Genomic DNA, 25564 nt, shown 5'->3' with positions numbered 1-25564 from the left:
TTTAAGTTCTGTGAGGGGACATACTCACACAGACAAACAGAGGGACACATGGGTCTAAATATAATACCATTAAAACATTAGATCTCTTAGAAATGTAATGTGCTTCACTAATACAACTGCAGTGCAACAGTGCAAAACATGTGCTGAGTATGCTGAAGAATGTGTGCTGTCATCCCCATTACTCGTCAGTCCTGTTTCTATGATGTCAATCCTATTACTGTCCTATTATCTTATATGTTGTATCTTTGACAAAGCCCTTCTTTTAATACCTCTCTTGCAAAAATATATTTTTTCTTATTTGACATGTGATCATCCTCCAAAATGACAAATATAAGATTGTCAAAGCATAATCAAATATCAAAACATGAGGTAGATAAATAGTCATAAAATAAAAAAATGACATAGCCTGAGAGTTGAAAAGGCACTGAATTCGTGGAATGACCCAGTTGTAGCCTATAGACCGATGTGAAAGTGAAAGCATTAGCGTATCTCACAGAAACAGTAGGTTAAACACGTCGAGTTTGATTAAAAGTCATGTTTACAATGAATTAACACGCAAAAGATGATTCGTTTTTAAAATAATAAATGCTTACTTGAGTCCATTTTCATTCACACTCTCTCAGTCGGAGTTCCAGAGTAAATGTAGGTTTACCAGCACTCTAGTAGCCTAGTGTTTTTTCCCCGATGTATGTTTTGTCTGGACTTGCTTCAGAACAGTGGCGCACATGGGCGGGTCTACAGGTGTAGGAGAGTTTCAAGTGCTCCTGGGAAGGTCGTGTTTAAAGAAGTGGTTAGTCGTGTTTATGACGGGAGGTTCGTTCAAGTCACTTTTGTCGGTGTGAGATTGCTTTGCACCAAAATTATTGAGATAAATCTTTTTTTTTTCTTAGGTCATGCAAAAGCTTTTTCTGTATAAATTACTGAGAATTTACCTACTCTGGGGATCCTCAGAGAAATTCAGTCTTGTCCAGAGAGGAGTAGCCTATTAATGATGGCACAATCATTTTGACTTTCTTTGAATTCTGTAACTAAAGCTAAATTTTTTTATTTTATTTTTATTTTTTTTATTTAACCTTTATTTAACCAGAAAAAGCTCTCTGAGATTAAAAATCTCTTTCACAGGAGTGTCCTGGCCAAAAATGTGCAGCAGTACAATCAATTCCATCACAGATAAACATCACACAAACAAATTAAAGACACTTAAAAGCAGTTACATATTGTTAGGTCAACTTCCATTTGCCGGATAACTGATTTGAAATGGTCTAGAGTCAGCAGATTTTCTAATTTTAATTTAGATTGGAGGAAATTCCAATCAAACGGCGCTGCATACATAAAGGACTTCTTACCTCGCTCAGTTCGAGTGAAAGGAACAGAAAGAGTATAAAAGTTTTGCGAACGAAGAAAATAATTCTTGGTAATTTTCTGTTGCATAAAACAACAAAGATAAGAAGGCAACAACCCCAGGATGGCTTTGTAAATAATTAAGTACCAGTGCATTTTTCTTCTGATAGACAGAGAAGGCCAACCTACTCTGTGATACAAAGTGCAATGATGAGTTGAAGATTTACAATCTGATATGAATCTTAGAGCACCATGATAAACGGCATCTAAGGAAGAAAGAAGATAAGAAGGTGCAAACTGATTGACAACATCACCGTAATCAAGGACAGAGAGAAAAGTAGCAGAGACTAATTTCTTTTTTACATTAAAAGAGAAGCAAAACTTGTTCCTGAAATAAAACCCAAGCTTGATTTTCAGTTTATTCTTCAGTTGAGTGATATGAGAGCTAAAAGATAGGGCATCATCAACTATGATGCCTAGATATTTGTACTCTTTTACTAATTCAATCACTGTACCTTGAAGGGTCTGAAGAGATACTAAATTATTTTCAAGTTTTTTTGAGTTGGCAAATAACATATACTTGGTTTTATCAGTATTCAGAACCTGATGATAGAGGCAGGGGCGGAGCCTACCCCCCCGACGAGTGGACGGGAGCCATTCTGGTGGTGGTGGGGAGGATGGGGGAAAACTTTACTACGACACCTGCAGGCAACAAAATGGAACGGTAAGATCAGTCTTTTATATTTGATGTCAGGCTGTGATTGAAAGCGTGGAATTGTAAATTAATGACGTGGCAGAGAAGTCTTTCCGGTAGAACTTTCGCTTACGCTTTCATTTCTTCAAGCTGGCTGAGCTCGATCGGTTTCCGGGTCATAGGATGGAGGAGCGAGGAGACGAGGAGACGAGGAGAGATATTGAGAAGCACACCTTGAGTGTAACTCTGCACCATTTAGTATACGGGCAAATCAGTCCACTTAATCACATCAGCTAGGACCTGATCCACTCCAATAAAACCAGACACTCGCTGCTTGGTGGTTGCAATGCTGTAAACAAAAAAAATTAAAAATGGTCACAGGGAGACCAAAATGTACTGAAAGTGCCAAATAAAACAAGACACTCACTGCTTGACTCAAAATTCAGTGCTGTCATATCGTTTTATGGCCCCTGACTCGTAACTTGTGTGAGATGAACCTCTGGAATGTGATGAACCGAAAATTGGGTCTGCTCCTGATCGTGATCTAAATGAACCATAAGCAGAACTTCCCACAGACAATGAATCAGATCCATCATCTCCACTCACTATAATAATGAAAGCAAAGTTTACAACATTAATGTCTTTGACAGACACTTTTATCCAAAGCAACTGACATGGCATTGAAGGAATATATTCATCAGTTCATGTAATTGTCAGATGCTCAACTTTATGTCAACTCTAAATGAGTCAGGGAAGGAGGATTCAGTTCATTGCAGAAATTTGGTTCACACAGAAACAGAACATATATGATTTGTTGATGAATATGGTGATTATGCAATTACTCATTTTAATTTAAATTTAGTTTTTGTTTTGTAGTAACTTTATGTAATCCAAGTAGTGATGATGTGAAAACATTTATTGAAATGATGGAATATTGAAAAGAAAAACTATGTACAAAAATTATACCAATTGCTATTAGCATGTATACTTAACCATGTTAAAGGAGTTTGTGAAGAAAAACAAACTGTGAGAGTTGTATGCAGAAAGTGTATAATTGAACAATAAAACGTGATTACGGAACTATAACACCGGAAAGAGTAAATCAAGAATGGTCTTAGATATTGCAGGACCATTGAACCCTAGACCTAAAGCAGGTAATAAATATATATTAGTGGCAATGGATGGTTTACAGAATGAATTTGGGCAAAACATTTAAAAGAAACAAAAGAAAATGCAATAATTATTTCAGTATAGAGGAGTTAATGATCGCCTGGGGACATTTTGAAGATTTTCTAACCAGAAAACATTTAATCTTGACTTGTCCTTGAGAGACGCTCCAGAGAGCAATGGTATCACTGAAAGGGACGACAGGCAGTATCAAAAAAAGTTGGGAAATGGGATCAGCACATTGAAGAACTGCAGCACTAGAGAAGCAGCCAGAAGACTGTTGCCAAGTAGGAGACGACGTCTGGATCAGGTTGGACAATAAAATGACAAATAAACCATTTAAAGATTTAATTACTAAAAAAGATCAAATAATTAAGATAGTTGATAAACATATTAGCTGAAAATGGCCTCTGGAATAAAATGAATTTGGTCCTTTTTAGAAAATAAGGAGCCAAAAAAAGAAATTTAGCAAGAAAATCATCTACAAGTTAAAAAATAGCTGCTCAAGCTAGTAGAGATAAGAAGTCAAAGAGGCGTTATTAGAATTGAGACTAATATAATGACAAAATGTGAAGGTAACTTTATTTTTTGAATGTGTGTTATACTGTATGTGGTAGTTTTGGAAAATACTGTATATCTGGTGGCTGAAACCCAAAAAGAACTAAAAGACAGAAACAAAACACCAATGTTTCCAAAGCCCCGGGAGTATAAAAGCATTACAGTATCTGCCACGAATGCGGGATTAGTTTCCATAAACTTGAGGTGATAATGACTCAACGACTTGAAGAGCAAAAATATGCCTGTGAATGTTTATGGTCAGGAATAAAATGGATTGAATGTGATGAATGTCTTGAATACATGAATCAGTGGCAATATAGCAATATCAGTGTTTCTCATTTTAATTTAGTTTAACTCGATGTACTAAAATAAATAAAACAATTAATAAAACTATTGAAAAAACAAAACAAATAAAAATGACAAAACAAAATCAATAGAACTTAATATGTGTAAATAAAAAAATCTGATCCACAATATTAATACAAACTATAATAGTTTCTCAATTATTTCCTCAAAACTGTCTCACATTGATTTTTCTGTAAAGCTGCTTTGAAGCGATTTTATTGCATAAAGCAATATATATAAATAAACAGAGACTGAGCCTACTTTAATGTTTTCATTTTTATTATTTATTTTAATTTTTAAATAATTATTCTATGTATTTCTTATTATAGACAAATTATTTAATAATTAATACTTTTCCTTTATTTTGTATATTCAGTCGCTGAAACTGCTCAACTAATTGGTCACTATTTGATCAGTTAAAAGTTTGATAAAAAGTAGAAATTTGATAAATGTACATTAGCAGTGCCATTTTAAAGGCCTAATGTTGTTTTGGAGTCTCCTACAACAGGTTTACATGCGTCCATGATCAAAAAAACACTGCAATTATTTCATAATTGCAGCATCAGCTCTTTTCTCTCAGTGTCTGAAACAGTTAGTTCGAAGATTCAGGCCACATCCACACGAAGCCAGAGCTTTCCCTATCCAATCTTTTTTCCCCCTCGTTCTAAAAAGAAATCCTTAAACACAGAGAAATATCTGCATACACGAAACCACTGAAACCGACTCAAAACCATGTAGTATACATGCCAGACCAGTATGTGGCGCTGTAATTCTGCCACGGAGATACACTAAAAACGGAGAAGACTTAGCATGAAGAACGGAGCATGCGCATAAACCTTGCGCACTGTATACGATAGCTTCTTCTTCTTTTCTTTTTTTACCAAGAACTTTAGTGAATAATATAAACAACCATAAATGGCCTGTTACAAATTTTAAATGTCTTCATCAGACAACAGACAAGCATCTGTTCAAGTAAATTTCAAGATCATACTCATCAAAAGATACTTATTAAATGGTGGATTATATGCTTTGAATCAGTCTTGTGGGCCATGCATTGTAATGTGATCTGGAGATTGGCATCCCCCAAGATTTTTTTCTCTTTTAACACACAAAACAAAAGGAGAAAATAATCAGGAGAAATTTTATTCTTATTCATATTCAGAACATAGAAATACAGACATCCATAGTAATGTAATTTTGCTCTTATTCATAAAGTTATCCGGTTAAATAAAGTTTGGGAGCAACCAATCAGATCCCTGACAACACACTTGTACTGAACAGCAGCGTTTATCTCAGTTTCTCGACCCTTCTACTCACAGTAATCCACTATCTAACCCTGTCGTCTGCTGATGTTCAGGATGTTCAGAGCTCCTCTGAATGACTGAGATCCCGTCCATATCCAGCTGAACTGAATGAACACTGAAGGAACCGATGCCCTGGACCAACACCATTCAAAAATACATTTTACTTTTTCAACACACACAGTGATCCAGTGACACAAAACACACCGTTCTTGAAGTCTGACCGTCGCCATCAGCTGCTTGTTTCTGCAGCAGGTTCTGTGCTAAACGAGTCTTTCCAGTGTAAACCAGAAGGAGAAGCTGCTGCAGGACAGACGGGAAGTCTTGAGTAGATTGTGCTTCATTTGGCAAACACCTGTACATCGGCCTGAAGCAGTGCGGTGGAGAAGAGGCAGGCATGGTTTGAGCTGCAGACCTAGACTGAATTTAGGCATCATCAAACTCCACAATATGGTTCATGTTCCCTTATGTTGGCAGTGAAATTATGAAGTGAACATGTATCCTTCACAAGTAACGTAATGCATTACGATAAAATATTGATTTTAAATATAACTTTTGATCTGTCTGATTACAAATAAAAAAAAACATTCAGTTCCTGGTTTAAAAAAGAGTTGATTTTCAGAAGTCAGCAAATTTGCAACAGCTGAATGTAACATTTTTGATAAGTCAAACATGTCAGTCTTTTTCAATTTATTAACGTCTCCAGCATGTTTTATAATTACCCAAAAATCAAACATTGATCACCCCTCACACACGTTATCACGTCCGTCAAAACCTTAAACTCTGTCGGTTGGAATATTAGAACTAAAAAGCGGTCCAGACAGTGAATGCATTACCTGGAAACACACACTACCAGATGTTTCGACTACATCATCATTTTCCGAGAAGAGGAAGAAAATGGCTTCCAGAGCGGCTTCAGCATGAGACTTCAGTCTGTCAGAGACGATAACATACATAATACATAATGCACCTGAATTTGGTTTTGGTTCTGTTTGGTAAATAAATTGGTTATATTTTTATTAAGCGTTTTCGTTTTACTTCTTTGTCATAAACTCCGAGCCGGGTTATGACATTCTTCACTCGCTGAAACTGAATCGGAATGATCACGGAACCGAGTGAAATACTTTACACTGCAGGCTAAAGAAAAAAAAACACAGATCCAATTTAAAATTTTACCGGGATAGTGAACATCATTCAATATGTGTTGTACGTTATAAATTTTGACAGACATTTTTGAAAGATGATACTATTTTACATGATTGGTTACATTTAATTACCCCTTTGCAAATATATATATACACTTTAGCTTTCAAAAGAAGCGAGCTGCATTTGAAAAGCATTGGAACAGCGCTTCTGTGTCTGTCTGTATATATATATATATCTGGGATTAAAAATGAAAATATTTATAAAGAAAGTTTAAAAATAAACTCAAATTTTTGACAAAATAATAAAAAAAACACACAGGATCCAATCATACACCCGGCGCAATGCAGAGCCAAGTGTGATGAAAAGTGTTTTTTGCTAGTTTCAGCCCGACGCAGTTTTCATTTTCACGTCCTGCGCCACGTTATTAAAATAGCAAATGCATTTGTGCCCATCTGTGGCCCATGGGCTGCTGGTCTGAGAACCAGGTGTGCTGTTGCTATTCATAGGCATTGCTATTTTGAGGAACTGAAATAGACTGAGCCATTGACCACCTGAAACCTGTTCTAAAGTCAATGGCGCAATATTTTTTTTGTTATTTAAAGAGCGCATTAGTAATATGAGCCTATAGGCGGGTCCACACTTTGCTTATTACACACACAGGGATGCGCAGCAAATATATAGTGAATCCGCCCTGGCGCAAGTGCAACTGACTTTTAAAGAGAATGGGAAATTACACTCTGATTGTTTTTTTGCACCTTGCGCCCAAAACACACCCATTACACATTAGGAGAATAGGGACAACGCTTTTAGACCATGCACCGAGACTGCTGACCATTTTTCCCCTCATTAAACTAGCAAAAGTGGATTTGGACACGTCCTAAGTGCACTTGCGCCCTGCGCTTTAGACCATGCGCTTAGATCATTAGAGGCAGATTCTGTCATTAATAGAGCCCTTAATGTTATTTACATATCAATATAATTTATGTTTAAACATCTCCACTAATTTATTAAACAACTGCATATACCTTATAATTTTAGTAATAGTTATCTTTAAATATTATGTCGTCAAAATTATAAATGTCAACATTATAAAGACACAATTTCTCTTTCATTAATTTTATATAATTCAAGTTTTCTTAGTGTCTTCATGCTTATCATGCTTCTTTGATCTTCTTTGGAAAAGATTTGAGATCATGGTCACACCAAGTGCTCGTCTGGTTCCTGAATGTTCCACAAGACTCCGGGATGGACCGCAAAGACCCGAATCCTGAGCTGTAAGATGAGACTTCTGAGCGTGATGAGCTACAAACTGAATCGCTGTCTGCTCCTGATAGTGATCTTAATGAACTGTAAGCAGAACTTCCCACAGACAATGTGTCCGACCGCTCTTCTCCACTCACTGGGGGAAAAAACATTTAAATCAGTAAAAGGTTTGAAACTCTTATAGAACAAAATTCTGAGATTTAAAACTTTCAATATGTTCCTAAAAATAACACAGTCTATTGGTAATCATTAAAACATTATGCAAATACTTTATTAATAAGACAGGATGAAATATCTTTATTACAAGCCTGATTGCTATTTAATGCAATCATTTAAAGTTGACCATAAAAATGTATAGAGAAGAAGAAATGATCAGTATAAACAGGTGCTTAAACTCCAGAAAATGTTGATCATCAACATAAGAAGATCAAACTAAATATTATATGTGCTTTTTTACTTTATTTCATATCAGGTTTGCATTTATTGTCATAAATTCAAATTTAAAAAAATTGAGAAAATTGTATTTTATATTATATTTTCACAATAAAACAGATGGTTTTCATGGAAAACATGAGCTCTAATGCTGTAAAGAAGGTCACAGGGGACTAAAATGTACTGAAAGTGCCAAATAAAGCAAGACACTCACTGTTTGTTGGTTCCAATTGCATGCTGTCATATCGTTTTATGGCCCCTGACTCGTAACTTGTGTGAGATGAATCTCTGGAATGTGATGAACCGAAAATTGGGTCTGCTCCTGATCGTGATCTGAATGAACCAAAAGCAGAACTTCCCACAGACCATGAATCAGATCCATCATCTCCACTCACTATAATAATGAAAGCAGAGAGCAGATCAGTAGAACATTTACAACATTAATGTCTTTGACAGACACTTTTATCCAAAGCAACTGACATGGCATTGAAGGAATATATTCATCAGTTCATGTGATTGTAATTAATTCAGATGGTCAACTTTATGTCAACTCTAAATGGGCCAGGGAAGGAGGATTCACTTGGTTCACACAGAGACAGAACATTAGGCATATGATTACAATGTTCAATGTTGTTTGACCCTGCAGCTTTTGCCTGGTTTCCTAATGAAGCTAAACAGGGTTGAACCCAAGTATAGGTCTTTGCAGGACAGTAATAGGAGTTACCAGATCAGTGGGTGAGGCCATAAACAGAGGGGCGTTTTTGACCGTGTTCCCTGATTTGCCCACGTCACAGTGTGGGTAGGGTTTAGGGGTGGGGTTGGGTGAAGGCCATCATTTTCATTGCATGATTTATAAACACCCACCAGTTTGAAAACACCCACAAATTTAGAAACGTCCACTTGTTCCTCAGAGACCCCATACTCATTGAACAGTCAGTATCAGGAAGGTAAAATGCAGTCTTGCTAATAGAACTTATATGAGATTGTAATGTAAGCGACGAATCAAATGTTACACCCATATTTTTAACAGTATGAGATGGAATTAATGTAGATAAATAGATGATAGATAAAAGAAGATAATGTAGCCCCACCAATAGATAAATTCAGTTCAGACTTTTTAAACCTTAAAAAGGCAAGACCATAAAAAGAAATCAGAATTATAATTTTATAATTTTTTGGGACACAAATTATACAATTCATGTTTTTTTATTTTATGTTAAACTTCACCTAATAGGCATAAAAATCTACTATAGTTGCCACATACACCTTAATAGTGGATGGGGTAAGACCAGCTGAGAAGCGATCATGGAGGAACTCCAGCACTGGTTCAAACCCAGAAAACATTCCACTTTAGGCCTTACAGTCTCCTTGTGGATAGAGCTCTAGAGTTGAGTATGGTCTTAATCACTCCGGCTGACAGGCCAGCCTCTAGATACTGAGCACCCTTAGAGGCCAGACCCATAGTTTCCACAGCTCTGGGAAAGCAGGTCCCTCCTGAGGGGAATCTCCCACGGAAGACCTGCCAGGAGTGATATAATGTCCGAGAACCATACTCGGGCCGGCCAGAATGGGGCTACCAAGAGTAGACTGACACTGTAGATTGACTAACTCTTGAACTCCCGGGAGCAGACCGATCAGGGGAAATGCATACAGGCGTAGCCTCAGCCTGTACCATGGCATGCAGCCTAAGAGGAGCTGGATGCATGAGGGAGAACAGACCGGTCAATGGGTCGTCTGATGAGATGCGAATAGATCCACTTCCGCTGGGCCGAATCTCTCCAATATCGACTCCACCATCGGAGTGGAGTCTCCATTCCTGAGGTCTCAGCCCCTGCCTCGACCGGACGTCTGCTCCCAAATTCTGGTCCCCAGGGACATATATTGCCCGGAGGGACAACAGTTTCCCCTGGGACCACAAGAGGATCTGGTGCGCCAGTCTGCAAAGAGGGCGCAACCTCAGACCCCCCAATGATTTATATAGGAAACCACTGACATGTTGTCAAACTGAATCAGGACATGGTGGCCGCTGAGGTTCGGGATAAAGCTCCTCAGAGCCCTTGAATACAGCCAACATCTCCAGGCACTTTATGTGCCAAGAGAGATGATGGTCTCCCCATAGACCTCTCGAGAAACGGCCCTCCATGACCCCATCCTTTGAGGGATGCGTCCATCGAGACAGTTTTCCGGCAACAAGAACCCTGCTTCCGGCTCCCAACACCAAACCCTGGGACAGAAACCAAGGCTTCTTCAATATCGTCAGGGAACGAAGGCATCTGATCGTACAGATCGTACTCGGATAGGAAGGTATCAGCCAGTCGTCGATAGAGTTCAATACATGGATGCCCTAGTTCCCTAACCCTAACCCTAACCCTAACCCTAACCCTAACCCTAACCCATGCATTTAGTAAACCTGATATTGGAAAGCTTGCTAGATAAGACCCTTATGTCGAGACTTTGAAGCTGCATTGAGACGGACATTTGAACCTTCTTTGAACATTGGTATAGCTGGTTGCCATTGAAGTCCATTCTGTGTAGAAAAATCCTGGAATGTTTTCCTCAAAAACCTAAATTTCTTTTCGACTGAAGAAAGAAAGACATGGACATCTTGGATGACATCGGGGTGAGTAAATTATCAGCAAAAAATATTTTGGAGGTGAACTAATCCTTTAATGTCATTAACATGTAAAAGGGCACCAGTCAACATCCACATATTTTACTTGACAATGAAGAGCAGCAAGAATTGCTTAGATTTCCAGACACCTGCAGTACTCAGAAAAGTGTGTATGTCAGCTTATGCCTCGTTTCCACTGAGCAGTACGGTACGGTACGGAACGGTACGCATTTATTTGCGTTTCCACTATCAAAAGTTGTGAATGGTACCAAAATGCCGAACCGTACCGTACCACTTTTTAGGTACCCTTCCATTGGGGTACCTAGCACAGTGGAACGGTACTAAAAGGTGGAGCTAGACTCACTGCAGGACGTTGATTGGTTGACAGAGAATCGTCACTTGCGCGTGCTACAAGGGGAATGACAACATAAGAAGCGCCATTTTTTAATATACAGTTTAATATAATACTACTGTTACTGTATCACGAAATGTAATTTTAAGAGTTTTTCAGGCGAGAATGTAGTTGTTTAAAGCTCAAATCTGTGGTTTATTTATAAAGATGATTTTTTTTTCCCCCGGTTGTGAGATCCATGCGTTCAGCGGGGCTCGGCGCTCATGTTTCCCGGCTGGATGAGCCTTTCCTCGGCTAATCTTCTGACGTTCGTCGCTTACTCCGACGGTAGTGGTTAAACATGAGATATAATTCGTCTTGTGTAGACCTAACGGGCGATCTTTGCTCTCGTGAATATATAATGAGTTCCCTGTCAATCGTTTTGGCTGAGGGCTAAGTTTAGTTTCATATTAATGTTATAGGCTATTTATATTTAACTTTACTTGTAATGTTAGACTAGAGCGCTGCATTTGGATATTTGACTGAATTGTTTGCTTTATTTCTTATTGTATAGCTTCTTGTACCTTTTACTTAAACTTTTATATAGGCTATTATTGATAAAACTGAAATTTTACAAAAAGAAATATGGTTTCTTGTCATTTTTTTATTACAAGATTATCACTGATGTTTATTGCAACATTTGTACAAACGCATATATTGCCTGGAATATGTTTTTTTTTTTTTTATTTAAACGAAAAGAGGTAACGTTAGGGTTGTGTTTTAAATTTCGTTTTGTTATAAATAGAATAACGTATAACGTGCAGTGAATAATGAATATGCGTTGCGCATGAACCACATTTGTGTCCCTATAATGTTTAATTTATTTAAATGAAAACGAAAAGAGGCAGAGTGGTGTTTTATAACATATTTCGTTTTATTGTTTCTTAAAATGTACATACAGAGCAAGTTAACAGAGATAACCGGAGTAGCAGAGCGAGCTGAGTGACGCTTTTAAAAACGCTCTGTACCATTTGCATGTAGGAGTCGCACATGGCAAGTACAAACTTTGCGTACTTGATATTGAGAAAAGCCTAATGTCGGCGCTTGTCTTCTTGTGACAAACATGTCGAGGAGCAAGAACAAGATCTGCTGCATGTCATCCATTGTAGCATGTTCTACATGCTCTAAGTTCTTCTTCGCGCGAAAATGACGTTGATCGAAACACCACGCCTATCAAGTAAGGGTACTGTTGGCAGTGGAAACGCTAGCCAGATCATGGTTAACAGACCCGAACCGTACCGTACTGTCCCGTACCGTACCGTACTGCTCAGTGGAAACGAGGCATTAGACCCTGATGTGCTGCTAAGCACTTTTCCACGTCAAAGACCGTTTTCATAAACATGAACGTTGGCATGGATTTTAGAGTACACACACTATAAGATAAATATTGTGCATTCACACATTTAAAACATAGGCCGATAGTCTAGAACAATGAGGAGACTATATGTAGTAAAATTCATAAAATTTTATGATTTCACTCACTAGTCTGTGATCTGGATTCCTCTCTCCATTTGTCCAGTCGCTCTTCTGTTTTATTTCTACCATCCATCTCTTGTAAACACTTTCTGTCTATTTCAAAATGGCAGCCGTTGTTTTGTGCCACTGTCTCCTCAATCTTCTCCAGCAGCTCCTTGATCTGAGTGTCGTCACTCCTGTTGAGATTGTTGAGAACATGAAACCTGTTCCCACATTTGTCCAGCAGCCACTGGAGATCCGGCCCTTCACTCTCAATGTGCCGCTCTATAGATGTGTCTAACAGAGAGTCTCCACGAGTGAACAGCACTATAGTGTGACTCCAGACTCTCTTACTAAGAAGATCCAGATGCTCCTGCAATGCTTTTCTCTCAGTCTCTTTAAATCTAGTGTCCACACGTATGATCAGTAGTACAGCGTGTGGTCCTGGAGGACACAGAGACACACTGAGCAAAATCTCCTGTTTCAGTAACTCAGGACTCTCCTCTACAGAGTTATTACTCCACCATCCTGGAGCTTCAATGACAGTGATGTGTCTGTCTGCTACTTCTCCATGTCTCTTCACACACTGTGCAGATTTCTTCAAGTCAAACTCCTCTCTGCCCAGGATGGTGTTTCCAGCTGAACTCTTACCAGCTCTTCTATATCCCATCAACACAATCCTGAGTTCTGAGAGATGTTGGGCATCACCTGCAACAAATACAGAGCAAACACACTTCTTAAGGTGGGTGACATCTTAAGTCTTCTTAAATAATCTCTCTTTGAGAAAAAGGGGTTCCTAATGTTTTCAGAAAGTATATTCTTTAAAAAATAATTAGGTTAAATTATTCCTCTAAACCAATGAATAAATCTCTCTCTTGTGTGTGTTCTCACCGGGGGAAAGCATTATCAATGCACTGGTGGCTATTAGCACCAGCAAATACATGACTGTATTACATTTACATTCATTTTCTAGATGGAAAGAAAGCCAAGAAAGAGCGTTTGTGACTGCTTATATTTATAAAAGACTTTATAAAAAAAAAAAAACAGCCTATATTGGCAAAAAGATCCAAAATCGTATCTGTATTGACCAATATGAAAGCAGTAAAAGTGTTTCGCTAAAACTGTGAACATGTCGACATTTTTTCACTCATAGAAATAGCTTCTAATCTTACAAATGTCCATTTTACATGACATATTTTTGCCTTAATTGGAGCTCCAAATAAAATATAGTTCCTCCAGCAGTCTAGTAGTTTTTACTTGTAATGGACTTTCAAAGTGTTTGACGGGACTCACTTCCTGGTGCTTCAGAAGAGCGACAAACATGAGGCGTGTCTATAGGTGTAAAGCTGATGTTTAAGATTATATTCAAGATGAGATGTTTGCAGTTTTCTTTTTCTTTTGTATTGTTTTCTATGAATTAGGTAAAATGATTTCCATTATCAAAAGCACACCCTATGAAGAACAGGATTGTTTAAGAAATTAAAGCACTTATTTCCTTCAGTAACAGATTTTAGGGGCCGTCACTGTGAGCTGCTTTGAACCCATCTATTGGGAATGCCTCTACAAATAGCGGTTAATGACAAGAAGTTTCTTGCTATTATTGCTGTGACTGTTACATTTTCATAATTTACTTAATTATACTCAGTGTGTATCTGCACTATAAAGTATGTGGACTCACTCATCTGAGATCTGATGTTTTCTCTCCTTTTTTGCATCCTCTTCATTCGTTCTTCTGCTCTCTCTTCCTCTGCTCTTCTTCTCTCTTTCATCTCCTGTAAAATCTTTCTGTTTATTTCAAAATGGCAGCCGTTGTTTTGTGCCACTGTCTCCTCAATCTTCTCCAGCAGCTCCTTGATCTGAGTGTCGTCACTCCTGTTGTGATTGTTGAGAACATGAAACCTGTTCCCACATTTGTCCAGCAGCCACTGGAGATCCGGCCCTTCACTCTCAATGTGCTGCTCTATAGATGTGCCTAACAGAGAGTCTCCACGAGTGAACAGCACTATAGTGTGACTCCAGACTCTCTCACTGAGAAGATCCAGATGCTCCTGCAATGCTTTTCTTATATTCTCTTTAAATCTAATGTCCACACGTATGATCAGTAGTACAGCGTGTGGTCCTGGAGGACACAGAGACACACTGAGCAAAATCTCCTGTTTCAGCAACTCAGGACTCTTCTCTACAGAGATATTACTCCACCATCCTGGAGCTTCAATGACAGTGATGTGTCTGTCTGCTACTTCTCCATGTCTCTTCACACACTGAGCAGATTTCTTCAAGTCAAATTCCTCTCTGCCCAGGATGGTGTTTCCAGCTGAACTCTTACCAGCTGTTCTATATCCCATCAACACAATCCTGAGCTCTGAGAGATGTTGGGCGTCACCTGCAACAAACACAGAACAAAAACACTTCTTAAGGTGGGTGACATCTTAAATCTTCTTTTAATCTCTCTTTGTGAAAAAGGGGTTCCTGAAATTAAATTGTCCCTCTAAACCAATGAATAAATCTCTCTCTTGTGAGTGTTCTCACCTGGGAAAGCATTATCAATGCACTGGTGGCTATTAGCACCAGCAAATACATGACTGTATTACATTTACATTCATTTACTAGATGGAAAGAAAGCCAAGAAATACCATTTGTGACTGCTTATATTCATAAAAGACTTTATGGAAAAAAAACTGCCTATATTGGCATAAACAGATCCAAAATCTTATCTCTATTGACCAATATGAAAGCAGTAAAAGTGTCTCACAAAAACTGAACATGTCGACAGTTTTTTTACTTTCATAAAAATAGCTTCTAAGCTTACAAATGTCCATTTTACATGACATATTTTTGCCTTAGTTGGAGCTCCAAATAAAATATAGTTCCTCCAGCAGTCTAGTAGTTTTTACTTGTAATGGACTTTCAAAGTGTTTGACGAGACTCACTTCCTGGTGCTTCAGAACAGCGACAAACATGAGGCGTGTCTATAGGTGTAAAGCTGATGTTTAAGATTATATTCAAGTCGAGATGTTTGCAGTTTTCTTTTCTTTTTCTTTTGTATTGTTTTCTATGAATTAGGTAAAATGATTTCCATTATCAAAAGCACACCCTATGAAGAACTGGATTGTTTAAGAAATGAAAGCGCTTATTTCCTTCAGTAACAGATTTTAGGGGCCGTCACTGTGAGCTGCTTTGAACCCATCTATTGGGAATGCCTCTACAAATAGCGGTTAATGACGAGAAGTTTCTTGCTATTATTGTGTTGACTGTTACATTTTCATGATTTACTTAATATACTCAGTGTGTATCTGCACTATAAAGTATATGGACTCACTCATTTGTGATCTGATGTTTTCTCTCCTTTTTTGCATCCTCTTCATTCGTTCTTCTGCTCTCTCTTCTTCTGCTCTTCTTCTCTCTTTCATCTCCTGTAAAATCTTTCTGTCTATTTCAAAATGACAGCCGTTGTTTTGTGCCACTGTCTCCTCAATCTTCTCCAGCAGCTCCTTGATCTGAGTGTCGTCACTCCTGTTGTGATTGTTGAGAACATGAAACCTGTTCCCACATTTGTCCAGCAGCCACTGGAGATCCGGCCCTTCACTCTCGATGTGCTGCTCTATAGATGTGTCTAACAGAGAGTCTCCACCAGTGAACAGCACTATAGTGTGACTCCAGACTCTCTCACTGAGAAGATCCAGATGCTCCTGAAATGCTTTTCTCTTATTCTCTTTAAATCTAGAGTCCACATGTATGATCAGTAGTACAGCGTGTGGTCCTGGAGGACACAGAGACACACTGAGCAAAATCTCCTGTTTCAGTAACTCAGGACTGAACTCTACAGAGATATTACAGCACCATCCTGGAGCTTCAATGACAGTGATGTGTCTGTCTGCTACTTCTCCATGTCTCTTCACACACAGAGCAGATTTCTTCAAGTCAAACTCCTCTCTGCCCAGGATGGTGTTTCCAGCTGAACTCTTACCAGCTTCTCTACATCCCATCAACACAATCCTGAGCTCTGAGAGATGTTGGGCGTCACCTGCAACAAATACAGAATAAACACATTTCTTAAGATGGGTGACATCTTAAATCTTCTTAAATAATCTCTCTCTGTGAAAAAGGGGTTCCTGAAATTAAATTGTCCCTCTAAACCAGTGGTTCTCAAAGTGTGGGGCGCGCCCCCCATGGGGGGCCCAAGGTTACTGCAGGGGGGCGCGGGAGATCAGCAGAAAAAAAAAAAAACAGCCGCTACGTTACTACGGCATTCAAGTGCGTGAAAGCGGTTAGCGCTCCGCCTTTATAAAGTGGCAACGAATGGCAATTACACTGAATCGTTCTTCTTCAGACTGTTGGAACAAGCCCAACATAGAAGTTGCTCGCCATAGAAAAACACCTCTTCAGTGGACCGAATCACAAGCTGCTATTGTGAACGCGCCTCTCCGCTGCTGTGCGCGTTTCGGTGAGAAGACCAACAAGAAGCTGAGCTCGTGAGGCACTCTCCAAAGCTGCTATATATTGGCGCTATTATATAGTGTCCATCCAAAGCATCACTTAACTATTTAAATGTTGTTGTTCATTTAAATTAAAAGTTCAAGTTCTGGTCTATTATTCTCTCTTACTGTTATGATTCAATGACATGACAAATTGAAACTATTCCTGTTTTTCCTTTGCACGTTTTTCAATGTAAAAAAAATCTTTCCACTTATATAGCCTATATATATTTACACTCACCTAAAGGATTATAAGGAACACCATACTAATACTGTGTTTGACCCCCTTTCGCCTTCAGAACTGCCTTAATTCTACGTGGCATTGATTCAACAAGGTGCTGAAAGCATTCTTTAGAAATGTTGGCCCATATTGATAGGATAGCATCTTGCAGTTGATGGAGATTTGTGGGATGCACATCCAGGGCACGAAGCTCCCGTTCCACCACATCCCAAAGATGCTCTATTGGGTTGAGATCTGGTGACTGTGGGGGCCATTTTAGTACAGTGAACTCATTGTCATGTTCAAGAAACCAATTTGAAATGATTCATGCTTTGTGACATGGTGCATTATCCTGCTGGAAGTAGCCATCAGAGGATGGGTACATGGTGGTCATAAAGGGATGGACATGGTCAGAAACAATGCTCAGGTAGGCCGTGGCATTTAAACAGTGCCCAATTGGCACTAAGGGGCCTAAAGTGTGCCAAGAAAACATCCCCCACACCATTACACCACCACCACCAGCCTGCACAGTGGTAACAAGGCATGATGGATCCATGCTCTCATTCTGTTTACGCCAAATTCTGACTCTACCATCTGAATGTCTCAACAGAAATCGAGACTCATCAGGCCAGGCAACATTTTTCCAGTCTTCAACTGTCCAATTTTGGTGAGCTTGTGCAAATTGTAGCCTCTTTTTCCTATTTGTAGTGGAGATGAGTGGTACCCGGTGGGGTCTTCTGCTGTTGTAGCCCATCCGCCTCAAGGTTGTGCGTGTTGTGGCTTCACAAATGCTTTGCTGCATACCTCGGTTGTAACAAGTGGTTATTTCAGTCAAAGTTGCTCTTCTATCAGCTTGAATCAGTCGGCCCATTCTCCTCTGACCTCTAGCATCAACAAGGCATTTTCGCCCACAGGACTGCCGCATACTGGATGTTTTTCCCTTTTCACACCATTATTTGTAAACCCTAGAAATGGTTGTGCGTGAAAATCCCAGTAACTGAGCAGATTGTGAAATACTCAGACCGGCCCGTCTGGCACCAACAACCATGCCACGCTCAAAATTGCTTAAATCACCTTTCTTTCCCATTCTGACATTCAGTTTGGAGTTCAAGAGATTGTCTTGACCAGGACCACACCCCTAAATGCATTGAAGCAACTGCCATGTGATTGGTTGATTAGATAATTGCATTAATGAGAAATTGAACAGGTGTTCCTAATAATCCTTTAGGTGAGTGTATATTAGCTGGGGGAATTAACGTGTTAATCTTTGCAATTAATTTGAGATGTTTAAAGCATTAAAAAAATAACGCTATTGACGCAGCACTTTTTTTTTTTGCCTCATTTTAATGACTTCCTTTTGCGGCTGCTATTGAAAAGGCCGAAAATATGGCGTCCCGCCCCTCCGTGTTCGGCGATCAGGTTTCATTCTTGCTCAGCTTGTTTAGTAACTTAACGAGCGGATCTTTTCTGTTCCGTGTGTGTCGGCGCGCTGCGCTCTCTGCTCAATGTTCCGCTCCGTGTTTGTGCTGCGCGTTCTGCTCTATCTTTAACGGCCCAAACGCTCCAATCATGTACCGATCACGCACTGGAAAAGCAAAGTCCGCTCAAATAACGTGAAATTTCTCTGTAGTAGACTTCTGTTTGCTGAGCTGGTAAAATGACCTGCTCTGATCACATGCTTGTCACATGCCTGTCCTGTCTTGTGCTGCACATGGGTGTTTTGTTATTTTGGGCCATGTGCTCGTGTCATTGTCTGATCCCTCCCCCTTGTTATCTGATTATTGATTTATTTGTCCCACCTGCCTTACTCGTTACCCTCCTTTGTTTGCTCGCCTATTTAGTCTCCTTGTGTTTGTAGTCCAGTGCTGGTTCGTTATATCTATGTTTCCTTGTGTTCCTGCTTTAGACCTGTTTATCTTGTTTGCCTGTTTTGTTTTCATTTGTACCTGGATTTATTTGCTATTTTTTATTAAACATTCTACCTCTGCATTTGAGTCCTCGCTCTCCTTTCCACACCCAGATCGTGACAGAACGAACCAGCCATTATGAGGACTCAGCGGAGGAAGGATTTGCCCAAACCACCGGCCTCTCCTGTGTCATGCCCTCAATATGAACGCATATTGAAGTTCAGAGACTTGACTTCTCTTCGCCAACAGGGGACCAACATGAGGGAGTTTGCCCAGAGATTCAGTGCTGCGGCAGAGGGACTGAGACTTGGTGATGCGGCTCTGAAGGATTTATTTAGTTATGCCCTTGATGAGCCTATATCATTCGAAGTAATGAGAGGACTGACATTTTTGACATTTGAGGGGTTCGTAAGACTCCTTGATCGTCACAACAACTCTCCAGCTAAGGAGGTTATAGTTTCCCCAGAAGTGGCAGCATCTCCAGAGGAGGTTATTCTTACACCACCTCAACCTCGAAAGCGCAGGAGGAGGGGGGCTACTGTTGCTTCCCCTGATTCAGAGGCCCCTAGCCTGGTGGTCCGGAAAGACCCGACTTCGGTGGTCCCAGTTCCGGTGGTCCCGAATCCAATGGTCCCAGTTCCGGTGGTCCCAGTTCCAGTGGTCCCAGGTCCGGTGGTCCCGAGTCCGGTGATCCCAGTTCCGGTGGTCCCAGTTCCGGTGGTCCCGAATCCAGTGGTCCCGAGTCCAGTGGTCCCAGTTCCGGTGGTCCCAGGTCCGGTGGTCCCGAGTCCGGTGATCCCAGTTCCGGTGGTCCCAGTTCCGGTGGTCCCGAATCCAGTGGTCCCAGTTCCGGTGGTCCCGGGTTCAGTGGTCTCGAGTCCGGTGGTCCGGAGACGAAGGAGGAAAAGGGCGTCCTCAACTGATTGTCCGGTGGCTCCTAACACGGAGACCATCCCGGAGGTAACTGCCGTCCCTGACGCACCGCCCAGGCGTCTTGCTCTGCCCGTGCCGCCCAGGCGTCTTGCTCTGCCCGCGCCGCCCAGTCGCCCTGCTCTGCCCGCGCCGCCCAGGCGCCCTGCTCTGCCGGCCCCGCCCGAGCTGCTCGCCCTGCCGGCGCCACCCCAGCTGCTCGCCCTGCCGGCGCCACCCCAGCGACCTGGCACGTCTGCCGATCCAGAGACTGTTGACGTCACGTCTGCCGATCCAGAGACTGTTCACGTCACGTCTGCCGATCCAGAGACTGTTCACGTCACGTCTGCCGATCCAGAGACTGTTCACGTCACGTCTGCCGAGCCTGTGTCTTCGGACAAGATGGCCGCCGCAGAGCCTGTGTCCCCTGACAAGATGGCCGACGCTGAGCCTGTGTCTCCGGACAAGATGGCCGCCGTCGAGCCTGTGTCTGTTCCTGAGCCGGTGGTGTCTGTTCCTGAGCCGGTGTCTGTTCCTGTTCCTGAGCCATGGCCGCCCGAGGGGTTGTCTCCGCCCTGGCAGCCCGAGGGGTCGTCTCCGCCCTGGCCGCCCGAGGGAAGGGATCCGCCCTGGCCGCCGGAGAGAAAGTCTCCTCCCGAGAGAAAGTCTCCGCCCGAGGGAAAGTCTCCGCCCTGGCCGCTAGATGGAATGACATCCCCGTCATGGTCTGTCCCTCCCGTCCCACCCTGGTCTGTCCCTCCCGTCCCACCCTGGTCTGTCCCTCCCGTCCCGCCCTGGTCTTATGGAGCGTCTGGTAGCCGCTCCGTAGGGAGGGGGTAATGTCACATGCCTGTCCTGTCTTGTGCTGCACATGGGTGTTTTGTTATTCTGGGCCATGTGCTCGTGTCATTGTCTGATCCCTCCCCCTTGTTATCTGATTATTGATTTATTTGTCCCACCTGCCTTACTCGTTACCCTCCTTTGTTTGCTCGCCTATTTAGTCTCCTTGTGTTTGTAGTCCAGTGCTGGTTCGTTATATCTTTGTTTCCTCGTGTTCCTGCTTTAGACCTGTTTATCTTGTTTGCCTGTTTTGTTTTCATTTGTACCTGGATTTATTTGCTATTTTTTATTAAACATTCTACCTCTGCATTTGAGTCCTCGCTCTCCTTTCCACACCCAGATCGTGACAATGCTCTGGTAAAAATAGCTTTGTATGACTGTACTTTATTTTGATAATTAGTCAAAAAATAAATCTGTTAAATCTGAGTATGTTGTATAGAACTGAATGAAGAATAATATATTGATATATTGATGTTTAATATTTTAATATAAGGCTATTTTCTGTCCAATTTGTGTGGACTTTTTTCTTATTTCCCCCCTTTTTTTGTGTGTTATTTAATTTAATTAGTGATTCTACGATTAAATATTGATGATTACAAGTTTGGGGGAAATGTGATAAATTGCGATTAATCACACTGCTCTAAACCAATGAATACATCTCTCTCTTTTGTGTGTTCTCACCTGGGATTGAAAGCATTATCAATGCACTGGTGGCTATTAGCACCAGCAAATACATGACTGTTTTACATTTACATTCATTTTTTAGATGGAAAGAAAGCCAAGAAAGAGCATTTGTGACTGCTTATATTTATAAAAGACTTTATGAAAAAAACTGCCTATATTGGCATAATCAAATCCAAAATCTTATCTGTATTGACCAATATGAAAGCAGTAAAAGTGTCTCACAAAAACTGTGAACATGATGACATTTTTCTTTCATAGAAATAGCTTCTAATCTTGCAAATGTCCATTTTATATGACATATTTTTGCCTTAGTTGGAGCTCCAAATAAAATATAGTTCCTCCAGCAGTCTAGTAGTTTTTACTTGTAATGTACTTTCAAAGTGTTTGATGGGACTCACTTCCTGGTGCTTCAGAACAGCGACAAACATGAGGCGTGTCTATAGGTGTAAAGCTGATGTTTAAGATTATATTCAAGACAAGATGTTTGCAGTTTTCTTTTATTTATTTTTTGTATTGTTTTTATGGATTAGGTAAAGCGATTTCCGTTATCAAAAGCACACCCTATGAAGAACAGGATTGTTTAAGAAATGAAAGCACTTATTTCCTTCAGTAACAGATTTTAGGGGCCGTCACTGTGAGCTGCTTTGAACCCATCTATTGGGAATGCCTCTACAAATAGCGGTTAATGACAAGAAGTTTCTTGCTATTATTGCTGTGACTGTTACATTTTCATGATTAACTTAATATACTCAGTGTGTATCTGCACTATAAAGTATATGGACTCACTCATCTGTGATCTGATGTTTTCTCTCTTTTTTTGCATCCTCTTCATTCGTTCTTCTGCTCTCTCTTCCTCAGCTCTTCTTCTCTCTTTCATCTCCTGTAAAATCTTTCTGTTTATTTCAAAATGACAGCCGTTGTTTTGTGCCACCGTCTCCTCAATCTTCTCCATCAGCTCCTTGATCTGAGTGTCGTCACTCCTGTTGTGATTGTTGAGAACATGAAACCTGTTCCCACATTTGTCCAGCAGCCGCTGGAGATCCGGCCCTTCACTCTCAATGTGCTGCTCTATAGATGTGTCTAACAGAGAGTCTCCATGAGTGAACAGCACTATAGTGTGACTCCAGACTCTCTCACTGAGAAGATCCAGATGCTCCTGCAATGCTTTTCTGTCAGTCTCTTTAAATCTAGTGTCCACGCGTATGATCAGTAGTACAGCGTGTGGTCCTGGAGGACACAGAGACACACTGAGCAAAATCTCCTGTTTCAGTAACTCAGGACTGAACTCTACAGAGATATTACTCCACCATCCTGGAGCTTCAATGACAGTGATGTGTCTGTCTGCTACTTCTCCATGTCTCTTCACACACAAAGCAGATTTCTCCAAGTCAAACTCCTCTCTGCCCAGGATGGTGTTTCCAGCTGAACTCTTACCAGCTCTTCTATATCCCATCAACACAATCCTGAGCTCTGAGAGATGTTGGGCGTCACCTGCAACAAATACAGAACAAACACACTTCTTAAGGTGGGTGACATCTTAAATCTTCTTAAATAATTTCTCTTAGAGAAAAAGGGGTTCCTGAAATAACGTTCACCTTATCTGTATGGGTGTCAAACTACACATTATTGATTAAAAATGACATATAAGTGTATCTCACATTAATTAAACTCTGAAATCAGAGTTGAACAAAGGTTATCGATGGAGAATAATTATGAAGAAAAGAAAATAGCTTAATTTCAATGATCTGCAGACAAAACAACAGATCACACCGATTAAGCAAGACTAATTTCCTAATAGCTTCAGAATAATGTTTTCAGAAAGTTTTTTTATTTTATTTAAATAATTAGGCTAAATTATTCCTCTAAACCAATGAAGAAATCTCTCTTTTGTGCGTGTTCTCACCGGGGAAAGCATTATCAATGCACTGGTGACTATTAGCACCAGAAAATACATGACTGTGTAAGACTGGAGAAACTGGAAGAACTGGAAGAGAAAGAGAAACTGTTTCTCTCTGAGAAAACAAAGGAAATTAACATTCGAATTCTCTTGCTATATTACCATCCCCATTCGAGGCACGATCACACTTGAGTTGATCATCTCACAATTTACACATCATTCCCTTCACCCATCCCTACCTCAATTCACCCAAAAATCTATATGGTCCCTTGAAATGTCTCAATGCGACTGGTACAAAGGTCTCATTCCCAACTTCTGTCCCCAGTAAGTCTGGGACGGTAACTAATGCAAATTCCCATTGTGAATTCATGTTTGGCCCGTGATGCGGAGTGTGGCCGAGACACTCAGTATCATGTATTTTCTAATGTCAGGTTCGCATCTTTTCTCTTTATTCCAGAGCATTTTATGTTTTGTATTTAATATCTTTGAACTGATAATGAAATTGGCATGATACATTTACCTGACATAATAAATTGTTACATTTGATTTATTCTGACTCACTCAGAAATTGTTTTCCCAAGTAGATTAAACAGATTCATATGTTACCGCAAGTCTTCGTTAGATTAGTGACGACTAATATTTGGCATTAATTCAAGTGTACGCAAAGACAAGAAGTGAATTTCCGTCTAGAACATCAAAAATGCTGCTTGACCAACCTAAATCTGTGTGTCTTACCTCTGTTTTAATTTAATGTTACTTTAGATAAGTGTACGTGGGAAACCACGGCATGGCCAATCCAAAGCTATTATAAGATAAGTAATATTGGTCGACTTATATCTAGTAGTGGCCATACCTCTACTGAAGTAAACGTTACTTTAAATTCAAGTGTATGTGAAACCATGGGGGCTATACCAAAGTATCTTTGATTGTGTAAGCGTGAATGCGACCGATCTCAGGTATATAGCCAATTACCTCTGTTTAGTGACCGAAGCTGGCGAGCTTGTGATCGTGAGACCCGCGTTAAACAAGGCGTGAGGACCTCTGAGCGACATAGCTTCCTAATATGAACGGGTAAAATATAAGTAAAGAGTTAAAAGGAATAAGCAAACATTCGCTCACATTTAATGATGTTCGGATATATCATTAAAACCTTTTTCATTAATGGAGTTAGATGAAATAACGAGGTAATACATTTGAGAAAATTTATTTTATCTAATCTTGTGTTGCGTAAAAAAGAAAGAAAGACAGAAACACGCAGAGACCTTCACCCGTCATTGGACCGATCTAGAAGGGCTTACAACTGTATTACATTTATTTACATTAATTTACTAGATGGAAAGAAAGACAAAAAATACCATTTTTGACTGCTTATATTTATAAAATAACTTTATGGGGGAAAAACAGCCTATATTGGCATGAACAGATCCAAAATCTTATCTGTATTGACCAATATGAAAGCAGTAAAAGTGTCTCACAAAAAACTGTGAACATGTTGACATTTTGTCTTTCATAAAAATAGCTTCTAATCTTACAAATGTCCATTTTACATGACATATTTTTGCCTTAGTTGGAGCTCCAAATAAAATATAGTTCCTCCAGCAGTCTAGTAGTTTTTCTTGTAATGGACTTTCAAAGTGTTTGACGGGACTCACTTCCTGGTGCTTCAGAACAGCGACAAACATGAGGCGTGTCTATAGGTGTAAAGCTGATGTTTAAGATTATATTCAAGATGAGATGTTTGCAATTTTCTTTTATTTATTTTTTGTATTGTTTTCTATGAATTAGGTAAACTAATTTCCGTTATCAGAAGCACACCCTATGAAGAACAGGATTGTTTAAGAAATGAAAGCACTTATTTCCTTCAGTAACAGATTTTAGGGGCCATCACTGTGAGCTGCTTTGAACCCATCTATTGGGAATGCCTCTTC

The 25564-nt window shown here is 40.1% G+C and overlaps 1 protein-coding gene across 1 annotated transcript in view; it reads right to left on the bottom strand.

Annotated features, from left to right (window-relative positions):
- LOC311086436 (uncharacterized protein) overlaps window positions 1-25564 on the bottom strand; it is a 157208-nt gene that overhangs the window by 123856 nt on the left and 7788 nt on the right. The window contains exon 4 of the mRNA XM_084119320.1: window positions 22526-23230. Coding sequence (XP_083975446.1) covers window positions 22526-23230 — 705 coding nt within the window. The remainder of the gene's footprint in view (window positions 1-22525; window positions 23231-25564) is intronic.

The sequence above is a fragment of the Abramis brama genome, assembly GCF_963993115.1.
Source record: "Abramis brama genome assembly, chromosome: 7".
NCBI lineage: Eukaryota > Metazoa > Chordata > Actinopteri > Cypriniformes > Leuciscidae > Abramis > Abramis brama.
The sequence above is the reverse complement of the archived record's forward strand: the minus strand, read 5'-3'. Positions and strand labels throughout refer to the sequence as shown.